General features: G+C 37.2%; 1 protein-coding gene and 1 non-coding gene across 9 annotated transcripts in view; one reads left to right on the top strand and one right to left on the bottom strand.

Annotated features, from left to right (window-relative positions):
- The window catches only part of FRS2 (fibroblast growth factor receptor substrate 2), a 119,720-nt gene extending 96,210 nt beyond the window's left edge, over nucleotides 1-23,510 (top strand). For 6 of the 8 annotated variants that reach the window (XM_032645142.1, XM_032645143.1, XM_032645145.1 and 3 more), the window contains 6 exons: nucleotides 7,928-8,022; nucleotides 13,517-13,608; nucleotides 15,145-15,331; nucleotides 16,344-16,502; nucleotides 16,802-16,965; nucleotides 18,345-23,510. In XM_032645142.1, coding sequence (XP_032501033.1) covers nucleotides 13,543-13,608; nucleotides 15,145-15,331; nucleotides 16,344-16,502; nucleotides 16,802-16,965; nucleotides 18,345-19,295 — 1,527 coding nt within the window. In that variant the 5' untranslated portion in view covers nucleotides 7,928-8,022; nucleotides 13,517-13,542 and the 3' untranslated portion in view covers nucleotides 19,296-23,510. Of the gene's footprint in view, nucleotides 1-6,707; nucleotides 6,733-7,927; nucleotides 8,023-13,516; nucleotides 13,609-15,144; nucleotides 15,332-16,343; nucleotides 16,503-16,801; nucleotides 16,966-18,344 lie in introns of those variants that run through there. The other 2 variants (XM_032645147.1, XM_032645149.1) reach the window with 2 other exon arrangements.
- Nucleotides 13,947-14,073, bottom strand: LOC116761400. The gene has a single exon (XR_004351971.1). It is a non-coding gene; the product is annotated as a small nucleolar RNA SNORA25 (small nucleolar RNA).
- Nucleotides 23,511-23,990: the final 480 nt, after the last annotated feature.

Raw genomic sequence — 23,990 nt, 5'->3', positions numbered from 1 at the left:
AACTTATACTAAAAGTCAACAGCAAAAGAACAGCCTGATTCAAAAATGGGCAAAGGACTTGAATAGACATTTCTCTAAAAAAGATACACTGTGGAAAACAGTATGGAAGTTTCTCAAAAAATTAATAAAATAGAACTACCATATGATTCAGCAGTACCACTTCTGGGTATGTATCCAAAATAATTGAAAGCAGGGTCTCGGAGAGATATTTGTTCATCCATGTTCATAGCAGATTATTCCAATAGCCAGAACATAGATAAATGTCCATTGACGGATGGATTAGTAAGTGTTGGTATATATTCAGTGGAATATTTTTCAGTCTTGAAAGGAATTCTGACACATATTACAGCATGGATGAACTGTGAAGACATTATGCTAAGTGAGATAAGACAGGCACAAACTGATAAATAGTGTACAATCTCAGTTATATGAGGTATTTAGAATAGTGAAACTCATGAAAACAGAAAGTAGAATGGTGGTTGCCAGGAATTGGGCAGAGGGGAAATGAGTTGTTATTTAATGGGTATAGAGTTTCATTTCTGCAAAATGAAAAAGTCCTTGAGATTGATTGCACAATATTGAATATATTTAACACTACTAAACTGTATGCTTAAAAATGGGTAAAATTGGGCTTCCCTGGTGGCGCAGTGGTTGAGAGTCCGCCTGCCGATGCAGGGGACATGGGTTTGTGCCCCAGTCCAGGAAGATCCCACATGCGCGGAGCAGCTGGGCCCGTAAGCCATGGCCGCTGAGCCTGCGCGTCCGGAGCCTGTGCTCCGCAACAGGAGAGGCCACAACAGTGAGAGGCCTGCGTACCACACACACAAAAAAAGGGTAAGATGGTAAATTTTATATGTATTTTACCACAATTTTAAAAATTAGAAAAAAGAAAAAAAAGAACTGAAGGTGAGAAAGAGTTTCTAACAGGGTTTTTAATATTTTCAAGAGCTTTATAGGCTGGCACACTGATTCTTTTGTATGTTTAACTGCATTTCAAAGCTTTTCCTTGATATAGGATTATAGATGGATCACTCTCACTTCTCTTAATCACATTTACTATGAATAAACTCATTTCAGTATAGGGGTTGTGGGATGCTTACGAGAGGAACAAATAAAAAGAGGAGAAATTTTTCTTAGTTAATTGGCTAAAATCTCTTAAGAGAGAGAGCTAGACGAACATCACATAAGAGAAATGATTTATGGTAGAATTAGCTGGACAGTTTTATAAGCCAGAGGCAAATCATGATGTATGTTAAGCTTCTGGAAAAAAAAAAAAGCTGTGCTAAGGAAAAGGCAGTGGGTTGCTGCCCACCCTAATATGGGGTGTAGCAGCAGCTCACAAGGTGTGTAAGGAAACACCTGGCTGAACCGCTGATTTTATATACAGGTTATAAGTCCAGAACGAAAAATTTTGTTTGTGTGTGGGTTCATGGTTTTGGAAATGTTCATTTTGGGTATCAATCATATTTGTTAACTCAAGTTAATATATAGATTAAAATGAGACTATTTGGAGGTCAGACAGCAGAAGCAGGAAGAACTACAGTCCTGCAGCCCGTGGAACAAGAACCACATTCACAGAAAGAGAGACAAGATGAAAAGGCAGAGGGCTATGTACCAGATGAAGGCAGAGGGCTATGTACCAGATGAAGGAACAATATAAAACCCCAGAAAAACAACTAAATGAAGTGGAGATAGGCAACCTTCCAGAAAAAGAATTCAGAACAATGATAGTGAAGATGATCCAGGACCTCGGAAAAACAATGAGGCTAAGATCGAGAACATGCAAGAAATGTTTAACAAAGACCTGGAAGAATTAAAGAACAAACAAACAGATGAAGAATACAATAACTGAAATGAAAACTACACTAGAAGGAATCAATAGCAGAATAACTGAGGCAGAAGAATGGATAAGTGACCTGGAAGACAGAATAGTGGAATTCACTGCTGCGGAACAGAATAAAGAAAAAAGAATGAAAAGAAATGAAGACAGCCTCAGAGACCTCTGGGACAACATTAAATGCAACAACATTCACATTATAGGGGTCCCAGAGGAAGAAGAGAGAGAGAAAGGACCCAAGAAAATATTTAAAGAGATTACAGTCGAAAACTTCCCTAACATGGGAAAGGAAGTAGCCACCCAAGTGCAGGAAGCGCAGAGAGTCCCATACAGGATAAACCCAAGGATAAACACGCCTAGACACATAGTAATCAAGTTGGCAAAAATTAAAGACAAAGAAAAATTATTGAAAGCAGCAAGGGAAAAACGACAAATAACATACAAGGGAACTCCCATAAGGTTAACAGCTGATTTCTCAGCAGAAACTCTACAAGGCAGAAGGGAGTGGCATGATAGACTTAAAGTGATGAAAGGGAAGAACCTACAACCAAGAGTACTCTACCCAGCAAGGATCTCATTCAGATTCGATGGAGAAATCAAAAGCTTTACAGACAAGCAAAAGCTAAGAGAATTCAGCACCACCAAACCAGCTCTACAACAAATGGTAAAGGAACTTCTCAAAGTGGGAAACACAAGAGAAGAAAAGGACCTACAAAAACAAACCCAAAACAATTAAGAAAATGGTCATAGGAACGTACATGTTGATAATTACCTTAAACGTGAATGGATTAAATGCTCCAACCAAAAGACACAGGCTTGCTGAATGGATACAAAAACATGACCCATATATATGCTGTCTACAAGAGACCCACTTCAGACCTAGGGACACATTCAGACTGAAAGTGAGGGGATGGAAAAACATATTCCATACAAATGGAAATCAAAACTGGAGTAGCAATAGTCATATCAGATAAAATAGACCTTAAAATAAAGAATGTTACAAGAGACAAGGATGGACACTACATAATGATCAAGGGATTGATCCAAGAAGAAGATATAACAACTATAAATATATATGCACCCAACATAGGAGCACCTGAATACATAAGGCAACTGGTAACAGCTGTAAAATAGGAAATCGACAGTAACACAGTAATAGTGGGAGACTTTAACACCTCACTTACACCAATGGACACATCATCCAAAATGAAAATAAATAAGGAAACACAAGCTTTAAATGACACAATAGACTAGATAGATTTAATTGATATTTATAAGACATTCCATCCAAAAACAGCAGATTACACTTTCTTCTCAAGTGCACATGGAACGTTCTCCAGGATAGATCACATCTTGGGTCATAAATCAAGCCTCAGTAAATTTAAGAAAATTGAAATCATATCAAGCATCTTTTCTGACCAGCGCTATGAGCTTAGAAATGAATTACAGGGAAGAAAACATAAAAAACACAAACACATGGAGGCCGAACAATACGTTACTAAATAACCAATAGATCACTGGAGAAATCAAAGAGGAAATCAAAAAATACCCAGAGACAAATGACAATGAAAACATGACGATCCAAAACCTATGGGATGCAGCAAAAGCAGTTCTAAGAGGGAAGTGTATAGCTTTACAAGCATAGCTCAAGAAACAAGAAAAATCTCAAATAAACAATGTAACCTTACACCTGCAGGAACTAGAGAAAGAAGAACAAAGAAAACCCAAAGTCAGTAGGAGGAAAGAAATCATAAAGATGAGAGCAGAAATAAATGACATAAAAGCAAAGAAAACAGTAGCAAAGATCCATAAAACTAAAAGCTGGTTCTTTGAGAAAATAAACAAAATTGATAAACTATTAGCCTGACTCATCAAGAAAAAGAGGTAGAGGACTCAAATCAATACAATTAGCAATGAAAAAGGAGAAGTTACAACAGACACCACAGAAATACAAAGCATCCTAAGAGACTACTACAAGCAACTCTATGCCAATAAAATGGACAACCTGGAAGAAATGGACAAATTCTTAGAAAGGTATAACCTTCCAAGACTGAACCAGGAAGAAATAGAAAACATGAACAGACCAATCACAAGTAATGAAATTGAAACTGTGATTAAAAATCTTCCAACAAACAAAAGTCCAGGACCAGATAGCATCACAGGTGAATTCTATCAAACATTTAGAGAAGAGCTAACACCCATCCTTCTCAAACTCTTCCAAAAAATTGCAGAGGAAGGAACACTCCCAAACTCATTCTATGAGGCCACCATCACCCTGATACCAAAACCAGACAAAGATACTACAAAAAAAGAAAATTGCAGACCAATATCACTGATGAATATAGATGCAAAAATCCTCAACAAAATACTAGCAAACAGAATCCAACTACACATTTAAAGGATCATACACCATGATCAAGTGGGATTTATCCCAGGGATGCAAGGATTCTTCAATATATGGAAATCAATCAATGTGATACAGCATATTAACAAATTGAAGAATAAAAACCAGATGATCATCTCAATAGATGCAGAAAAAGCTTTTGACAAAATTCAACACCCATTTATGATAAAAACTCTTCAGAAAGTGGGCATAGAGGGAACCTACCTCAACATAATAAAGGCCGTATATGACAAACCCACAGCAAACATCATTCTCAATGGTGAAAAACAAAGCATTTCCTCTAAGATCAGGAACAAGACAAGGATGTCCAATCTTGCCACTGTTATTCAACACAGTTTTGGAAGTCCTAGCCATGGCAATCAGAGAGGAAAAAGAAATAAAAGAAATACAAATTGCAAAAGAAGAAGTAAAACTGTCACTGTTTGCAGATGACATGGTACTATACATAGAGAATCCGAAAAATGCCACCAGAAAACTACTAGAGCTAATCAATGAATTTGGTAAAGTAGCAGGATACAAAATTAATGCACAGAGATCTCTTGCATTCCTATACACTAATGATGAAGAATCTGAAAGAGAAATTAAGGAAACACTCCCATTTACCATTGCAACAAAAAGAATAAAATACCTAGGAATAAACCTACCTAGGGAGACCAAAGGTCTGTATGCAGAAAATTATAAGACACTGATGAAAGAAATTAAAGATGATACCAACAGATGGAGAGATGTACCATTTTCTTGGATTGGAAGAATCAATATTGGGAAAATGACTATACTACCCAAGCAGTCTACAGATTGAATGCAATCCCTATCAAATTACCAATGGCATTTTTTATGGAACTAGAACAAAAAATCTTAAAATTTGTATGGAGACACAAAAGACCCCAAATAGCCAAAGCAGTCTTGAGGAGAAAAAACGGAGCTGGAAGAATCAGACTACCTGACTTCAGACTATACTATAAAGCTACCGTAATCAAGGCAATATGGTATTGGCACAAAAACAGAAACATAGATGAATGGAACAAGATAGAAAGCCCAGAAATAAAGCCACGCACCTATGGTCAACTAATCTATGACAAAGGAGGCAAGGATATACAGTGGAGAAAAGACAGTCTCTTCAATAAGTGGTGCTGGGAAAACTGGACAGCCACATGTAAAAGAATGAAATTACAACACTCCCGGGCTTCCCTGGTGGCGCAGTGGTTGAGAGTCTGCCTGCCGATGCACGGGTTCGTGCCCCGGTCTGGGAAGATCCCACATGCCACGGAGCCTGTGCTCCGCAACGGGAGAGGCCACAACAGTGAGAGGCCCACGTACCGCAAAAAAAAAAAAAAAAAAAAAGACACGTAAGAACACTCCCTAACACCATACACACAAGAAAAACTCAAAATGCTTTAGAGACCTAAATGTAAGACCAGACACTCTAAAACTCTTACAGGAAAGCATAGGAAGAACACTCTTTGACATAAATCACAGCAAGATCTTTTTTGATCCACCTCCTAGAGTAATGGAAATAAAAACAAAAATAAACAAATGGGACCTAATGAAATTTAAAAGCTTTTGCACAGCAAAGGAAACCATAAACAAGATGAAAAGACAACCCTCAGAATGGGAGAAAATATTTGCAAACGAATCAACAGACAAAGTATTAATCTCCAAAATATATTAACAGTTCATGCAGCTCAATATTAAAAAAACAAACAACCGAATCCAAAAATGGGCACAAGACCTAAATAGACATTTCTCCAAAGAACACATACAGATGGCCAAGAAGCACGTGAAAAGCTGCTCAACATCACTAATTATTAGAGAAATGCAAATCAAAACTACAATGAGGTATCACCTCACACCAGTTAGAATGGGCAACATCAGAAAATCTACAAACAACAAATGCTGGAGAGGGTGTGGAGAAGAGAGAACCCTCTAGCATTGTTGGTGGGAATGTAAATTGATACAGCCACTATGGAGAACAGTATGGAGGTTCCTTAAAAAACTAAAAATAGAACTACCATACGACCCAGCAATCCCACTACTTGGCATATACCCAGAGGAAACTGTAATTCAAAACGTCACATGTGGGCTTCCCTGGTGGTGCAGTGGTTGAGCGTCCACTTGCTGATGCAGGGGACACGGGTTCATGCTCCAGTCCTGGAAGATCCCACATGCCGTGGAGCGGCTAGGCTGGTGAGCCATGGCCGCAGGGCCTGCACGTCTGGAGCCTGTGCTCCACAACGGGAGAGGCCACGACAGTGAGAGGCCCGCGTACCGCCAAAAAAAAAAAAAAAAAAAAGACACATGCACCCCAGTGTTCATTGCAGCAGTATTTACAATAGCCAGCTCATGGAAGCAACGTAAATGCCCATCAACAGATGAATGGATAAAGAAGATGTGGTACATATATACAATGGAATGTTACTGAGCCATAAAATGGAATGAAATTGGGTCATTTGTTGAGACGTGGATGTATCTCAAGACTGTCATACAGAGTGAAGTAAGTCAGAAAGCGAAAAATATCATATATAAATGCATATATGTGGAACCTAGAAAAATGGTACAGATGAACCAGTTTGCAGGGCAGAAAAAGAGACACAGATGTAGAGAACAAACGTATGGACACCAAGGGGTGAAAGTGGCGGGGGGATGGGGGTGGTGGTGGGATGAATTGGGCAATTGGGAGTGACATGTATCCCCTGATGTGTATAAAATTGATGACTAGTAAGAACCTGCTGTACAAGAAAATAAAATTCAAGAATTAAAAAAAATTTTTTTAACTAAAATAAATAAATAAACTGCTCTGACTTTCTGAGCACTCCTTAAGTTTTTGGTTGGCACCACTCATACAGCTTTTATTACTGTCTCTTTTTTTCTCAATAAAAGAAGTTTATTTCATTAATAAAATGAGACTCTGTAAAACCCCTAACATAATGCCTACTGTAGTATAGCTATTTAGTAAATGCTAATGTTCGTGCTTGAGTGAATTTGATTGTTTTTTCTGTGTTGTAGAAAGTGAATAAATTAACCAGAAAATTTTCAGAAGTATATTGAAATGTCTTAAAACTCTAGATTGTAATTTATTGCTGTAATTTATATCATTATCCTGTGACTCTATGGCATGCTAGTTCATACTGTTTTCTCATGACTGACTCTTCTGATTTGATCCTGGGGGTGTCTTGTGGATTAGAAGATACAGAGGATGGATTCTAAAGACAGTCCACTCTTTGGCAGGAAGGACAGTGAGGTTTAAGAGATGTGACTGGATATGGAGAATTAGCCTGCCCTTGGCTAAAATGGGGTTTTAAAGCTGGAAAGGAACCTTGGAGGTAGTTTAGTCTAACCTTTCATTTTATGGCTGTGGAGATAAATGTAGAGAAGTGTGTTGTCTAATGTCATAGCTGTAGTGGAGAAGCTAAAATCAATGGCTTCTAAAGGTCCTGATATCCAGACATCATGGAACGTAAGCTACTGCATTTTTACTTTTCTTTTGCAAAGGCTGTATTGATGGTACCATGTACACATTATATTAATTTTTAGAATAGATCTTATAAATTATATATATTTAATCAAAAATTCAGTCTTTTTAGTTTGTTTAAATAGATTAACTGAACTAACAGTGCTGCCAGAAGTCTCATAAGGAAAACTGTTTTTAAAGAAATAACAAATTCTTGACTTTTTCTTGCTAATTGTAGGTTAAGTCAGCAAACAAAGAAAACATGGTGTTTTGAAGTATGATTAAACTCCTGATGCTGCAGCAGAGGCTAAGAATATTAATGGCCAGATCTAGGTAAGTTGAAGTTTACTTTTAAAAAAATCATTAAGTGCACAAATTACATTTTTTAAGCTAGAGATTTTAATAGTGTTTTCTTGAATGCAGTTTTATTTTGCCTCCTTATATGTTGTCACCTCCCACTTCCCAAAAATAAGGACAATTGGCTTTAATTAAACATGACAGTGTTTACTAATTTAAAATACCCAACACACTTGCTGCAATATTGATCTTCCCAAACAGAAGCTGCCTTTTGTTCTTGAATGTACCCTTATTACTTTCCTATGTGGCTTTCTTGAGGGAGTATAGTACGTCTTGTGTTTTTGCTGAGTTACAAACTTGACTGGGTAAGATGATAAGATCACGTGGTTTCTCATCAAGTGTTTACAGGTATTCGTACATATTGTTGAGTGTTACATAACTCAGACACTCTCCAGGTATTAATATGATTGTCATAAATGCAGACTATCTAGTGTCTTGCCTTTCCCCCTGCCTGGGAATTCGTGCTTCAGGAGGAGGAGTCAGAGATGTGGGTGAAAACTTCACATTAAAAATCTCCTTCTGTGCTGGAAGATTGACTACAACTGCCTGTAGTCCCAGCTGTTTCACAGTCTTACTCCTGCTAAGCCTATTCTTCAGCTTTACTGAGGCCTCCTGTTCCTTTTTGCCTCCCTCCGTTTCTCCCATTTCATCAGCCCTCTTCTTTCTTGCTTCTTTCCTGACCAGACCTGATGGCCCATTACTTCAAACCCCAATATTGCCAATATCCTTTAATTTCCTTGTCCTTTTACCTTCTGACCCTGGGTCAGTTGAACTGTCTACCCTCTGGACTGCTGAGTACAGCTAGAAAAATAGCATAATCTTACTCTCCAGCTTCTGCTAAGTCTCAGCATAGCCTACTTAATAATCCTGCTACCTTTCTTGGGTAGCTTCTCAGAGAATAATCCTCAAGTCCTTCATTGTGCAAACTTGGCTTCTATTTTACCAAAGAAATTTAGGATGATAGGTGTTATCCATTTCAGCTTCTCTACTGTGTTCCACCCATCCTTATTTTCTGCTCTCTCTCCTCAGAGGACAAGGCACTCCTTCTCTGGGCAGACTTCTTAGTCTGGGCCCCAGAACTCATCTTCTCCAGCCTCCCCGCTCTGTCTTGATCCATCCTGTAGCCGTCTGTGTCCTTTGTTTTTTCCTATATTCTTTAACCTTTACTGACATACTGATTACTAACCTGTATAAATCTATGTCACCTTAAAACAATAAGTAACTCAAGCAACATATTTTCTTTTGAAACCATGTCCAACCATACTCTATCACTTTAGGCTTTCCTTTCCAACTGTGTTCTTGAAAGAGCCTTTTCTATTCTTTGGAGGACTACTTCCTTATCTTCCATTTGCTCACTGCTGAATGGCTTCTGCCTCTACCTAACACTCCACTATGGATAGAACCTTCCTTCTTGACACTTTCTTTTCTTAGTTTGTACTATTCTGATTCTTTCTCTTCTCCTTCACTTGTTTTTCTCTACTCCAGTATTTGTGCATTTGTGTTCCCCAGAATTTTAACTGCAGACTGCTCTTTATACTGTCCTTGATCAGGGTCTTCTGTTTTATAGTTTCAAATACCATGTGTCCCAATATTTTACCTCTTTCCTCAAACCCATTCTGATGTACTTACCTCTCTATTGCAAGTCTTCGTTTGGTTGTTCTCTGGAATCTCAATTTAACATGTCTAAAACTGAACTAACCACCATCACTTCCTCTCGAAGACCTGAGAAAGTCTTTCCATTTCAAGTAATGGAACCAGCACCCTTCATCTGCCGCCCTGAAAACTGCCTCCTACTTCCTGTATACCTAGCCAGACACTCAGTGCTGCAGACTTGTCTTCCTAAGTATTTTTAAAATTCATTATTTTCATCTTTATTCCTACTATTGCTGCTCTGGTTTTAAGTCTTTGGCATATTCCATTTTTCAGTAGTCTCTCACTGGCTTCCCTTCCTCTGAGCTAAACTCCCACTTAAAATTACCCTGCAGATGGAGGTATCTAAAATGAATTCCTGACCACCTCACTTTCCTGCTTAAAATACTTCATTGGCTTTTCACCTTGTGTAGGATGAAATTCATTCTCTTTGGAGTGGCATACAAGGATTTCGTGTCACATGGTAGGCTTTTCATTAACTATTTTTGCACTGAACTGAAGCATTCAATGTGAATAGAGCCCCCAGGTAGGTTGTACCACCATTCATATATCCCTGACAAAATCAGAGGTGCTGCCTTAACAGGTAGCCTGTGAAGGTGTCAAGCGGAAGAATGCTTTTTCTACTTCTTTTGAGAACTAGTTGAAAAATATTTACTTGAGGCATTATTTTTTCAGGCAAAAGCCTCACTGTAGTAATCATTTAGCTCTTTGTATTCAGTGGTGAGGCTGGATAAGCAATTTCAAGAAGACTTTTTGTTTCTATCAATTATCTGTCTGCTTTAAAAATTTTTTTGAAATATTCTTTTGGCCTCCTTCTCATCTTCTAATTTATTAAACACTTACTAATTTTTAAAAATTAAACATTTATTGAATATCTGCTATGTCAAACAGTATGCTTAGTGCCCTAGAAAATTCAGAAGACACGGTTCCTATCTTCTTGGAGATCACAGTGTAGTGGGCGGTGAGACAGGTCAACATTACAGTAGAATGTGATAAGTGCCATGTCCATTTGACTACAGGGACATTGGAAGCAGGCTAGCTTCAAGTTAGTTAGAGTCCCAGATCCCTAGGTTGTTGTTCAGGATGCTTTATGGTTTGTCTCATGCTTGTGTTACAGCCTACCCTGCACTCTAGTCGTACTAGATGCCTCACTTTCTCCTGAATACATTGCCACCTTTCATGACTTTTATCGTTGCACCTAATTTTTTATCTTGTCTCAAGTGCCTGTTTCTGTTTTTTGCCTAGCACACTGTTTCTGCTCACCTTTTAAAGTACCAGCTCAAATGGTGCTTCCTGCCCTTCCTAACCCAGAAAGTTAGTTGCTTCTTTCTCTGTGCCCACGGAACTCTTCTTATATTCTGATATGAGGTTTATCATAATGCATTATCTGTTGACATCTCTGTTTTTCCCTTTAGATTCATGGCTCTTCAGAGGTACATCCTGTGACTTAGTCATCTTTATACCATGATACTTAACTGGCATATTAAGACACCAAATATGAATCTTTTTTTTCTTTTATGTAACAAGATTTTATTTATCCTTATGTCATCACACATTTTCCCTATATAAATTTATTTGTTTACGTTTTTAATTGAAGTATAGTTGATTTACAATGTTGTGTTAGTTTGTGGTGTATAGCAAAGTGATTCAGTTATATATGTATATGTATATATATATATATAATTTTTCATATTCTTTTCCATTATGTTTTATTACAAGATATTGAATATAGTTCCCTGTGCTAAACAGCAGAACCTTGTTGTTTATCTATGCTATTTATAGTAGTTTGTATCTGCTAATCCCAAACTCCTAATTTATCCCTCCCCTACCCCTTTTCCCCTTTGGTAACCATAAGTTTGTTTGCTATGTCTGTGAGTCTGTTCTGTTTTGTAAATAAGTTCATTTGTATCATATTTTAGATTCCACATGTAAGTGATACCATGTGGTATTTATCTTTCTCTGTCTGACTTACCTCATTTAGTGTGATAATCTCTAGGTCCATCCATGTTGCTGCAAATGGCATTATTTCATTCTTTTTTATGGCTGAGTAGTATTCCATTGTATATGTATATATACCACATCTTCTTTATCCATTCATCTGTCAGTGGACATTTAGATTGCTTACATGTCTTGGCTGTTGTAAATAGAGCTGCTATGAACATTGGGGTACATGTATATTTTCAAATTAGAGTTTTCTCTGGATATATGCCCAGGAGTGGGATTGCTGGATCTTATGGCAATTCTCTTTTTAGTTTTTTAAGGAACTTCCATACTGTTTTCCATAGCGGCTGTGCCAAGTTATGTTCCCAACAGTGTAATAGGGTCCCCTTTTCTCCACACCCTCTTCAGCATTTATTATTTGTAGGCTTTTTAATGATGGCCATTCTCACCAGTGCAAGGACACCACCAAATATGAGTCTTAATTTAACTTTACTATTTTACTTGTCACTTCTTTTGGTTTATACACTAGTATCCTTTTTTATCTGCTTAATCCTTACACCTGCCAGCATTCTTTATCTTCCTTTAGTGCAGTTCGTTCAGCTCACAAGAGACTTAGAGCACCTCCTGTGTGCTAGGTATTGTGTTAGGCACAGGGAATGCAAGAATGAATAAAGTCCATCCCTGCTGGGAAGGAGCTCAAAGTGGAGGGAAGTAGATAGATAGGTAAACAGTCTATCACAGTTTTTACTGAGTAAACAGTGTGAAAGATGCTGTGATACTGGGAAGCTCAGGGTGCATTGGGGGTACACAAGGAATATAACTTGCCCAGTTGGTAGGAGTCAGAGAAGGCTTCCTGAAGACACTGTACTCTGAAGTTGAATCTTGAGAAAGGAGCAGCATGGAAGGGTGTGAGAGAACAAGATGCTCTGGGGAAACTGTTTAGTATGGCTGGGTAGGACTCAAAGCAGAGAGGAGGGAAGAGATTAGACTGTCTTTGTGGACAGAGACCAAATTGTGAAGGACCATGTGTCATACTGATGAGCTTTGCATTTTTTCCTGAAGGTAGTGAAGATCTGCTGAAGAATTTTAGGCAAATTTTAATCACATTTATGTTTTTAATGTTTAGTAGCTTCTTACGCTTCCTTCTTTCCCCCTTTTTTCAAATACTGTCACATCCATTCTCATTCTTTCTCATTTGTAAGTGAAGTTTTGAATTTTTCCTTTGTTCACTTGCAGTATTCTTCAACACTTAATGTCACTGTAACCACTTATCTCTAACCTTCTGTGGGAAGGGATTAGATAGACACACTCTTTCAGTTTTGCCAGTATTCTCTGTGTTAAGTTACAGCTTGAATTTTGAGTTGTCTTTCTCTCTTAATGAACTATTCCAGATTTGTTTTTGTATCTTATTAACCAATTTTGTCTGTTGGGATACGTAAAGAATACTGCAATGCATGGTATGAATCAAAATACTTGCCAAGCCAGAAGTCTAGCATCCTTTTGGAAATTTATTAATAAAGAGGGACTGAAATTCCTAATAAGCCATAAACGGTTAATTCCATGAATGACTTTATTTTAATAGTGTTATGTGTGAGAACTTAAATTGGTTTCTTTTAGATAATTTTAAAATAGGCAGACCTTTGCAAATTAAATTTGAGATTTCTGTGAAGTCTCCCTCACAGAATTATTCTTCTTGTTGCTGAGTAAAATCCTCCAACTAGTTGTGTGAAATCTAGCTCTAGCCATTTATTTCCTTAGGCTTAGTTTTCCTCATCAAAATAACGCAGGGCTTATGTTAGATGATTTTTAGTGTCTTTTTCTGTTTTTTGACTTTTGTATCTTACATCTAATAATTTTTTGCAAATTATCTTTCATGTAGTGCTCACATGGTCTTCTGAAGAAGCCATGGGTAGCTGTTGTAGCTGTCCAGATAAAGACACTGTCCCAGATAACCATCGGAACAAGTTTAAGGTCAGTAAAAACTGGTTGAGATGTAGCTCTCACTGCCTACCTGGATGCTCTTCTTTTACTTCACTTAATTAACATGTCTTATTATTTCCTCACTTTTGTATTCAGACCCTTTTATTTTCGTTTTTTGTCCATTCTGCCTTTTCTTGTTTTAACAAGTGATGACAACATTTCTTACTGACAGTGTGAAATCCTCTTTTCCTTTTCCTTTGGTCTTCCATATCCAGTTAGAGCCACACAATTCTGATAATACTGTCTTTTTTTTTTTTTTTTTAACTTGGAAGACATTTACGTTTATTTTTACCTTTCAACATCACCAATCATGGATATGAGTGCCTAAATCTTGTATCTCCATCAGGAAAACATAGCACTAATGAGTGACTGTTATATCCTCTGAAGAACTCAATCTTTGGTCACAGTGATAAGAGCCCCTGGATTTGGTCCCATCAGCCCTCTTTGAAATGACCTACTGATAATATTGTCTTTAAAATGCCACTTTATAGGTGCCTCTTCAGTCCCGTCACCAGCTCCCAGTCATTGTTTAATGCCTGGACAATTTCATAACTGAACTCTATCTTCAGTCACCTCTGTGATGCATCCTGCAGTTGACATCAAATTAATCTTCCTCCTTCATCATTCTAAAACTTCAGTGGTATTCTGTTACTTAGTTGCTAAGTGCTCCATTCCTTACTCATCCACAGTCATTAATCTCTCATATTGTGACCTCATTCTGCTGTAAATCATAGCCACTGGATCACACAAACCTAGGTGTAAGTCACAGCCCTCTTGCTTCATAGCTTTGTTACCTTTGGCAGGCTACATTATCACTAAGTTTTTGTTGATTTGTGTGCAGTGGAGAAAATACTGTTACCTGCAGTTTAGGATCAGTATTAAATGACAAAAACACAAGTAAAGCACTTTGCCCAACCCAGGGGTATAGTAAATTCTCCCTAAGTGTTATCTGTTCTTTATAGTCTCTGGCCATTTTCTGAAACTGAGCAGTACAAAGCCTTCCCTTACCTGAACTCAATGCCAGTCCTGTCCTGATCTCTCTGAAACATACCTCCTTTGTCTCTGCTGTAGCACTGCATCTTCAGGATGTGCCCCCTAACTCCTGACCCACCAGTTCTCTTTTTTAACTTTATTTCCTGTCTAAATTTAATTATACCCAAGGCCCAGCTAAAGTCCCTCCTCTTCTTAGGTGAAGGCTTCTCCAACAACCCTCCGCCACAGTTCCTGCATTTCGCAGCCTCTGTTGCACTCCATTGTTAGTTAAGCATTTACAGTTTTGTGGTGTTTTTCGTGTTTGTATATCTTATCTCCTCAGTGGGAATGTGAGTTCTTTGTGGATATGAACTGGGTATTACACTGCTACATAGTCCATGCCCTAAACACACAATTGGTTGTTGAATGAACTAACAAAGGAGCCAATAACTGAACCAATAAGCAATAGTACATTTTCCTGACAAATTAGTGAAATATGTGCATAACTGTCAAGTGGGAGCATTAAGTTAGCACTAATTAAACTTTCTTTTTTAGGTCATTAATGTGGATGATGATGGGAATGAGTTAGGTTCTGGCATAATGGAACTTACAGACACGGAACTTATTTTATACACTCGCAAACGTGACTCGGTAAAATGGCACTACCTCTGCCTCCGACGCTATGGCTATGATTCAAATCTCTTTTCTTTTGAAAGTGGTCGAAGGTGTCAAACTGGACAAGGTAGGTAGAGCCTTTATTTTTATTTTCTCCAAACATTATCGTATTTGAAATATCATTCTATAATTCAGTTTTTCTATATGTAATGTTTAACTTTTATCCAGAATAAAAAAATTATCAAATAAGTGGATTATTTAAAAAAGAGACATCGGGCTTCCCTGGTGGCACAATGATTGAGAGTCCGCCTGCCGATGCAGGGGACACAGATTTGTGCCCCGGTCCAGGAAGATCCCACATGCCGCGGAGCGGCTGGGCCCATGAGCCATGGCCACTGAGCCTGTGCGTCCGGAGCCTGTGCTCCGCAACGGGAGAGGCCACAGCAGTGAGAGGCCCACGTACTGCAAAAAAAAAAAAAAGAGAGAGACATAATACACTATGTATTCATTTATCAAGCATTTATTAAGCATGTTTTCTATGTCCAGAATTTTGGCTTATATTAAATTTAAGATTTGCAGTAAGTAAATGATTAGTCCCAGTAAATTGCCTCTATGTCTTCACTGTTGTAACTCTGGGAAAAGAACCTAAACTTTGGAGTCAAACAGAACGTACTTTTATTTTTTGCTACCTATTTCTTGAAAGTCCTTGGGCAAGTTGCATGACCTCTGTCGCATCAAATTTCTTCTGTATCAGAGGGCAACGGTAATCCAATAATTAAACGAGGTAATGATTGTAAACCACAGAACAAGGGCCTGTCAAGTGATAAAGAATTCCCTTGGTAATGGTAAGTTGGGCTCCCCCTGCTGTTAAAAAGCAGACTAGAGTAAGTTTGCAAATCTTGTTTTTGTCTTCCTTATTTTGAACCATCACCCATGGACAAATGAAAATTATTCTGTGAACTTTTGGGTTTATGTTTTGAAACAGGGAATATAATTAATTTATCAGACATTTATTTTAAAGCCTTTTCTTGCTGTTGGTGCATGGAATGCTTACTTTACAAGTTTGTTCTTCGACAGGTGCTCCTGTGTCTTTTTTAAAGATGCAGTGACCATTTTTTTCTTCTGGTTTGTATTTGTAGGAATCTTTGCCTTTAAGTGTGCTCGCGCAGAAGAATTATTTAATATGTTGCAAGAGATTATGCAGAATAATAGTATAAATGTAGTGGAGGAGCCAGTTGTTGAAAGGAATAATCATCAGACAGAATTGGAAGTCCCCAGAACACCTCGAACACCTACAAGTAAGTGTCCATTTTCCTTCTTCTATTATAAACTATAAACAGTTTTAAAAAACTGTTAGCTATAATTATAAACATTTTACATATTTTAAATATGAAAACATTAAATGTTTCATATTATTTAAAATGTGAGTGGAAAGTTAGAGTGGAGGTGGTAATGCTGTTTTGCTCCGGTTTCTCATATGTCTTGCCAGAAACACCTTCCTTAAACCTCTCAGTGCTGATTGTATTCTCATTCATTTTTATTCTCTGTGCCCTACCCCTGTATCCTTTCTTAAACCAATAAACAAACAAAAACTCAGCTCCAGGGTTTGCTGCTCAGAACTTACCTAATGGATATCCCCGATACCCCTCATTTGGAGACGCTTCATCCCATCCTTCAAGCAGACATCCTTCTGTGGGAAGTGCACGCCTGCCTTCAGTAGGTGAAGAGTCTACACATCCCTTGCTTGTGGCTGAGGAACAAGTGAGCATGTCCTACTGTCTAACATATTGTGTGGGGTTAGAGTGTTATTGTGCTAACACTTGAAGGTTTTAGTTTGAATTTTAGCTGTCACTATTTGTTTATGACTTTTGTAGTGAAGACTCAGAGGAAATAGCATGTATTTTCTGTCATATACCCAAATATATATAGGTGTTGAGGGAAACTTAGCATTACAGTAAGTTTGTGGGTTCACAGGAGAGGTGCATCTATAGATAAAGATGGACATAACCAATGGCCAATTCAGTTACAGTAACCTCCAATGAAAGCTTTTTATGTTACAGTTTATATAGTTAGTGGACTACTAGCAATAAGGCAGATTTTGTTGTCGGTGTTTTAACAGAGCAATTTAATATTCCTGACTACTATATTTTCATTTTAGGAATGAAGTTAGCTGGTTAACATTGTCTATGTATTACTTAGTTATACTTATCTTTTGTCAACAATATGGTTGTTTATCATGAAGAAATTTTTACTGTTTTGAAATCCATTTGTTTGTGTTCTTGTTAAATGAGTTCTTATTTACTATAATTAAATTTCCCTTAGTTTTGAATTTTATTTTTGAGGTTTTCAAATTTTATGTATAGACTTCTGAACTTTTTTTATATTGTCCCCCTGGCAAAATACCACAAACTTTTCTAAGTAGCATTAATTTCCTGGTATCTATTTTATATCTATGCATTTTACAGAACTCTTATTGAATCTAGTAGGGTCTGTCTCTTTGTATAGTCAGATCATCTATAAATTATGATAAATTTCTCTCTTCCTTTTTAATACTTGTTATTTCCTATTTCTAAATCAGGTTTTAATGCATTGATGAGAATTTTAGAACAACATCAAAGTAATAATCCCCATTTGTTCATGAGTTTTAATTTTTTCTACAGAATGCTCATCATGTTTCACCATCACATGTATTTTGTTTTGTTTTGTTTTGTTTTTGCGGTAGGCGGGCCTCTCACTGTTGTGGTCTCTCCCGTTGCGGAGCACAGGCTCCGGACGTACAGGCTCAGCGGCCATGGCTCATGGGCCCAGCCGCTCCACAGCATGTGGGATCTTCCCGGACAGGGGCACAAACCCCTGTCCCCTGCATCGGCAGGCGGACTCTCAACCACTGTGCCACCAGGGAAGCCCCATCACATGTACTTTAAAGCAGTTATTCTTTTATCAAGCTAGGAAGACATTTCTACATTTCTCCCACCTCCCCCCAACCTTTTTGTTGGTTAAAAAAACAGGTACAAAAGCTTTGAAGTAAGAATATACTTAGAAAGTTAATAAAATTAATTGATATAGTCAGGCAAATTTTTTTGTTCTTTTTTTTTCTTTTTAAAGCAAGTTTACTGATTCACTTTCCTCTTTTGTTTTAGGTACATACCTATGTCAACACTACAGGTGTACAAGAAGAACGGAAAAACCGCGCAAGTGTGCATGTCCCATTGGAGGCGAGGGTTTCTAATGCTGAAAGCAACACACCAAAAGAAGAACCAAGTAATATTGAGGACAGGGACCCTCAGATTCTTCTTGAACCTGAAGGAGTCAAGTTTGTCTTAGGACCAACCCCAGTTCAAAAGCAATTAATGGAAAAAGAGAAACTGGAACAACTTGGAAGAGATCAAGTCAGCGGAAGTGGTGCGAATAACACGGAATGGGACACTGGCTATGACAGTGATGAACGAAGAGACGCGCCCTCTGTTAACAAACTGGTGTATGAAAATCTGAATGGGCTATCTCTCCCCAGTGCGTCAGGGCTCAGGAGAGGTCGTCTGCCGTCCACCAGTACCTCAGATACCCAGAATATCAACAACTCAGCTCAGAGAAGAACTGCATTGTTAAACTACGAAAATCTACCATCTTTGCCTCCTGTTTGGGAAGCCCGCAAGCTAAGTAGGGATGAAGATGACAATTTAGGACCAAAGACCCCATCTCTAAATGGCTACCATAATAATCTTGATCCAATGCATAACTATGTAAATACAGAGAATGTAACAGTGCCGGCAAGTGCTCACAAAATAGAATATTCAAGGCGTCGGGACTGTACACCGACAGTCTTTAACTTTGATATCAGACGCCCAAGTTTAGAACACAGGCAGCTCAATTACATACAGGTTGACTTGGAAGGTGGCAGTGACTCTGACAACCCTCAGACTCCAAAAACGCCTACCACTCCCCTTCCACAGACCCCTACCAGACGCACAGAGCTGTATGCTGTGATAGACATCGAGAGAACTGCTGCTATGTCAAATCTGCAGAAAGCACTGCCACGAGACGATGGTACATCTAGGAAAACTAGACACAATAGTACTGATCTGCCCATGTGAGCCCAGAAACCATTACATTGTTTGCACCTTTGTGAAGTTTTAAAAAATGAAGATGCAAGTGCTTCATTTTTATTTCTAAACACTAACTCCTTTTATAGACTGATAAAAAATTTTTTTCTGACTATTTCATGTGCTTCTTTAAAGGGAAATTAAAATGTAGAGCAGGTACTCATAAAAGAACACTAATTTCATTCTATACTACTCATTACTGTACAGCAGCATTCCCATTTTCACAGTGCCTATTTAAAATGAGAATTGAAGTGAGTGACATGCTGGTCAATTTTTATTAAGATTCTGGACTCATGCATATCATTCACGTCTAAGTCATGGTTGGCATTTAAAGCATATTATAAAGCCTCTTGATAATGTGCATTGCTAACAGATAACTCTAGGCTTTGAAAGTACTATTTGTAGATTTACTATTCATGGTATGTGACCTCCAGCATGTAACATGAGGAATCCTTTATTTCATTAATTGTAGGCTTTTTGACTTGAGCCAGGACATATGTATGGAAATAGAAGTACCACACCTCCTATGTACCAGTCAGTTCCTTAGCCTTCAGCGTTTCTAGAAAGAGCCCTACGTTCGTGAACATGGTTTGCTGTTGGTGTGTTGAAAGGCAGGAAAGAGAAGAGGTTTTCTCTACTCATCTCATGGTGTCATTTGAAAGGCATGCCCAGATATCTTAGAAGTACACATAGGCTCAAGAATCAGTCTCAGGTCACTTTATCCAAAAACATTTGAAAATCTGAACCATGATCTCTTGAAAGTTTCTCTCCTACAGATTATTAACAGACAGTAACATTGTTTTCTGGAGGCATTTGTGCCATTAGATTGCCATTTACCTTCAAGTTTTTCCTTTGGTGTTTGGGATGTCTAATTTTGTTGCTTCATGTCTTTTTCAATTTAGGATGTTTGAGTTTGTATATAGTTTTGAAATTGGATTATGTGTTCATTGTTGTTTAGTTTGCATTTTTGTCAAATTGTGGTTTTGAAGGTTCATTTGGAACTTACTGTTATTCTATAACAGGGTTGCCCTTGTCCAGTATTTATTTATATGCCGTTTACTTTTCAAGTTGATAAAAGCATTCTCACAATTTTAAATTTCACTTGTGTTCATAGGTGATCTCTTAAGCAGCTGAGAAGAAAAAAAAAAAAGGAAGCTACTTTTAACATGCAAATTTCCCTAAAGGTACTGTGTTTTCTCTGTGGGCACTCTCCCAGCACTTTAGCAGTGATCCCCTCAGTCACATGGCTGCAGTTGTACTTTGCCCACTGTCGTGCTCCTCAGCTCTGCTGTCCTTTCACTCATAGCTGGATCTTGGGTTATCCCTTGATTTTAATAGAATGTTAAAATTGTTGCCAGCATAGCAGGTACAGTGGAAGTCTTATAGCAATGACATTGTGTCATAATTCAGGATTGAAAATGAATTGAAGTTTATATAAACTGATGAGAGTCCATATGTCTAGCTCTTGGAAAATCAAGAATTTTCCAGTTTCCCAAATCCTAGAGAAGATAAGAGCAGGTAGAGTGGAAAGAAGGTTAGATATCCTTGCAAAATACGTCACTGTCTCCTCTAAATATGAGGAAATTTGAGATTTTGGTCTGGATCTACCAGATGTAACTAAGGTTAATTTAGCATGAAAACTTTCAGTCATATAGTATCCAATCTGTTCCATAAATGACCTAATTATAGGACAGTGAATGGATTAGCAAAATAATAGGGTGGGACCATTATAAAGAAAATAAATTATTAAAGATGTCTTTATCATTTTTAGTGCCACTGGTTTATGTGCATAGCAGAATTTTCTTTCTTTTCTGTGAATTTGGTGCTTACCAAAGTGTTCACTGTTCTCTAAAAAGAGAGCAGTGGTATAGGTATGCAGTTTCCATTTTAATGTATTGTTCCATTTATGCTTTATTCTGAGTAGATTGCTAATTGTGCCAAATTTATGTGATGATTTTTGTAATGTGGAATAAGAGTTATGATGGAACCAGTGCACATGGTTTTCTCCGAAACAAGCAGTCAAGACAGAACGTTAACCTCCAAACGAAAGGGCTGACCTATTTACTCATTTTGGAGGTTGGATACTTTCTTTTCTTACTTTTCCTCAGCCTTTTCATTTTTCCTTCCAGATTCTGATTAGTTTTTATATTTTTTAAGCAACTATAATATAACCATTGCAGTTTATTCTTTCAATACTGTGTGCTTTAAAAATGAAAATGGGACCAATTTGTCTGCTAAGAATTTGAGTTTTAGGTACTACGAGTATTAGGGAAGATGTATACAACTGGTATTAATTTCTAAATGTCTCTGGAAATCACCTGTGTTCCTATTTAATTAAAAATAACATAGAACACTATTTGTCCTCTGCAGTAGTCTAGTAATGGGCATTAAGCTCTGTCCTGGAAGAATTGTACCAATTACTGGGTACGTTTTAGAATGAGATATTTTATTGGGATATAATTGTGGCCATATGTTTCAGATTTTCTGAGACAGACCTAATTTTAGATATTCTGTTCTGTTGATAGATCATGTGATCCCACTTTTTGGTTTTGGAAATATAGTCATTGATCATACGCTTTTCCCCAATAGAATCCTGTTTTATCCATATAGATCGTAACAGCTTTTATCCCAGACCAGGGCTGGAAACTGATATGGGTATTACATGTGTTTTTTCTTAGTGTGTTTTATTTCCCAGGTTCATCTTCCTTTCAAAATGAAAATATGGTGCCTTCCCTCCCTCCAGGAAGATTGGCAAATAGTTCCTTATATTTACTGCTGCTGTGGAGTGATGAGATATGCACTTTACTTTTGAAGACTCAGCAAAAAGCTTTTCACTTCTCAGTATATCCAGAATAGATCACATTTTGGACTTCAGAAAATTTGCCAAGCAGTCTTTGTTTTTACAGATATTAATGTTGACCCCACAGTTCAGTGTTGTGAGTCAAGCTAGTGTTTGTGTATCCCCCCCCACCAAAAAAAATCTGTGGCGCAAAGTATAAAAATGTACCTCAATAATGTTCTATTAAAAATGGGACAGGGGCCTTATGTTTTCATAATTTCCCAATAATGTGCCACCATATTTTTGCCTCAAGGTAAAGGTCTTAACAAGCTAAAAAATACATCCCATTTCCCCTTGTGCTGTTCCTAACCCATAATGTCCAAGTGTTTTGTGCAATGTGTAGTGTGTGTGTATAAATATATATATGTATATTTGTATATACATATATATATATATATATATATATATATCCTTGAAATAGACATACCATCAGAGACAACATTCAGAAGTAACTGATGTATTGGCATCTCTTTCTAATCTCTGATATGTGAGGTGTATGGTACTAAATTACCTTTTCCCTGATGTTTGCCAAATTTGAATAAAGGCATTGGTACAAAATCACAGAATGTATAGGAAATGTTTTTGGCTTGAAAAATTAACAAATATTTTATGACATACCACAATATACTCTGCCCAAACCAGCACCCTATTTTTCCTGTTCTTTACGTCCCTTTTCCCCATCCTCTTTTTTTTCTTTTTTGGTGTAACACAATTCTTTTGTAGCATCATTACAATTGCAGTTCTATGACAATTGGACAATAACAGCATGGAAACGGACTGGCATTAATAGTACAGTAGTCACCAGTGTGCCACATTTGCATTGGTAAATGCAAAATACACATTTTATAAAGGACAAATTTTGTGTTATGTTTTTATTTTCATTACATTGTATAATATTGTAAGATTATGTATGTCCTAATTTGCATTATAAATGTTTTTTTCCTACGTAAAGGCATAAATATAGCAACTTTGTATAAAGGTAGCTTATTAGATTTTTAATTTTGTCTTTTATAAAAAATTGTCTAACAGTGGGACTAAAAAATTGTCTAACATTGCCAAATTGTAAATGAAATATGAATTTTACCCCCTATAGTTAATTTCATTTATAAGCATTCCATATTTCTCTAATAAAAGACATAAGTGATACAGTAATATGCATAAATTATATTTTAATGCTGTTTCATATCAGCATTTTAAATTTTGTTTTGCATTTTTAATATTGGCAAAATTTACCACTGTTGATTAAACCTTGTTGTATATGTAACAACATCTTTCGCCCTCTAGCCCTCCCCACCCTTGTTCTCTATTTCTCCCTGTCAGTGCCAACTTCATACGTTTTGTAGCATGGCAATAAAATATAACTTTTACACTGAGGCCAAGTGTGGCTTTTTGGAGGATGTGGACATGGGAGGATTATCCTTTAGTTGTTCTTTGCATATGACTTTTTGCCATATAAGCCATGTTTCCAGGCATGAGAAAGTTATCTCGTATATGATGTGAATGTGCTTTTAAGGACAAGTGTGAATGTGCTTTTAAGCTTAATTTTTGTCCTAACAAATAAGAACTAATTTTTTATTTTTGGAAAAGTCAGAGTTCTTGAAGTACAATCAAACCTTTATTAACTGGAGTACTTAAAGGATAAGCTAATAATTGAATTTAGTTCAACAACGGCTAAGCAACACTTTTTAAAAATCCTTATTTATTGTAGAGTATTAATATACCATCCTAAAAATTATATATAAAATATGGTTTAATTTTAGATGATTTAGCTTCTTGCAATGACTTAGTGTTGTCATTCTGGCATAAATCTCCATGACAAGTTACTCAAGTTGATACTGGAAGCTGAG

Source organism: Phocoena sinus, chromosome 10 (assembly GCF_008692025.1).
Source record: "Phocoena sinus isolate mPhoSin1 chromosome 10, mPhoSin1.pri, whole genome shotgun sequence".
Lineage (NCBI taxonomy): Eukaryota > Metazoa > Chordata > Mammalia > Artiodactyla > Phocoenidae > Phocoena > Phocoena sinus.
The sequence above is the reverse complement of the archived record's forward strand: the minus strand, read 5'-3'. Positions and strand labels throughout refer to the sequence as shown.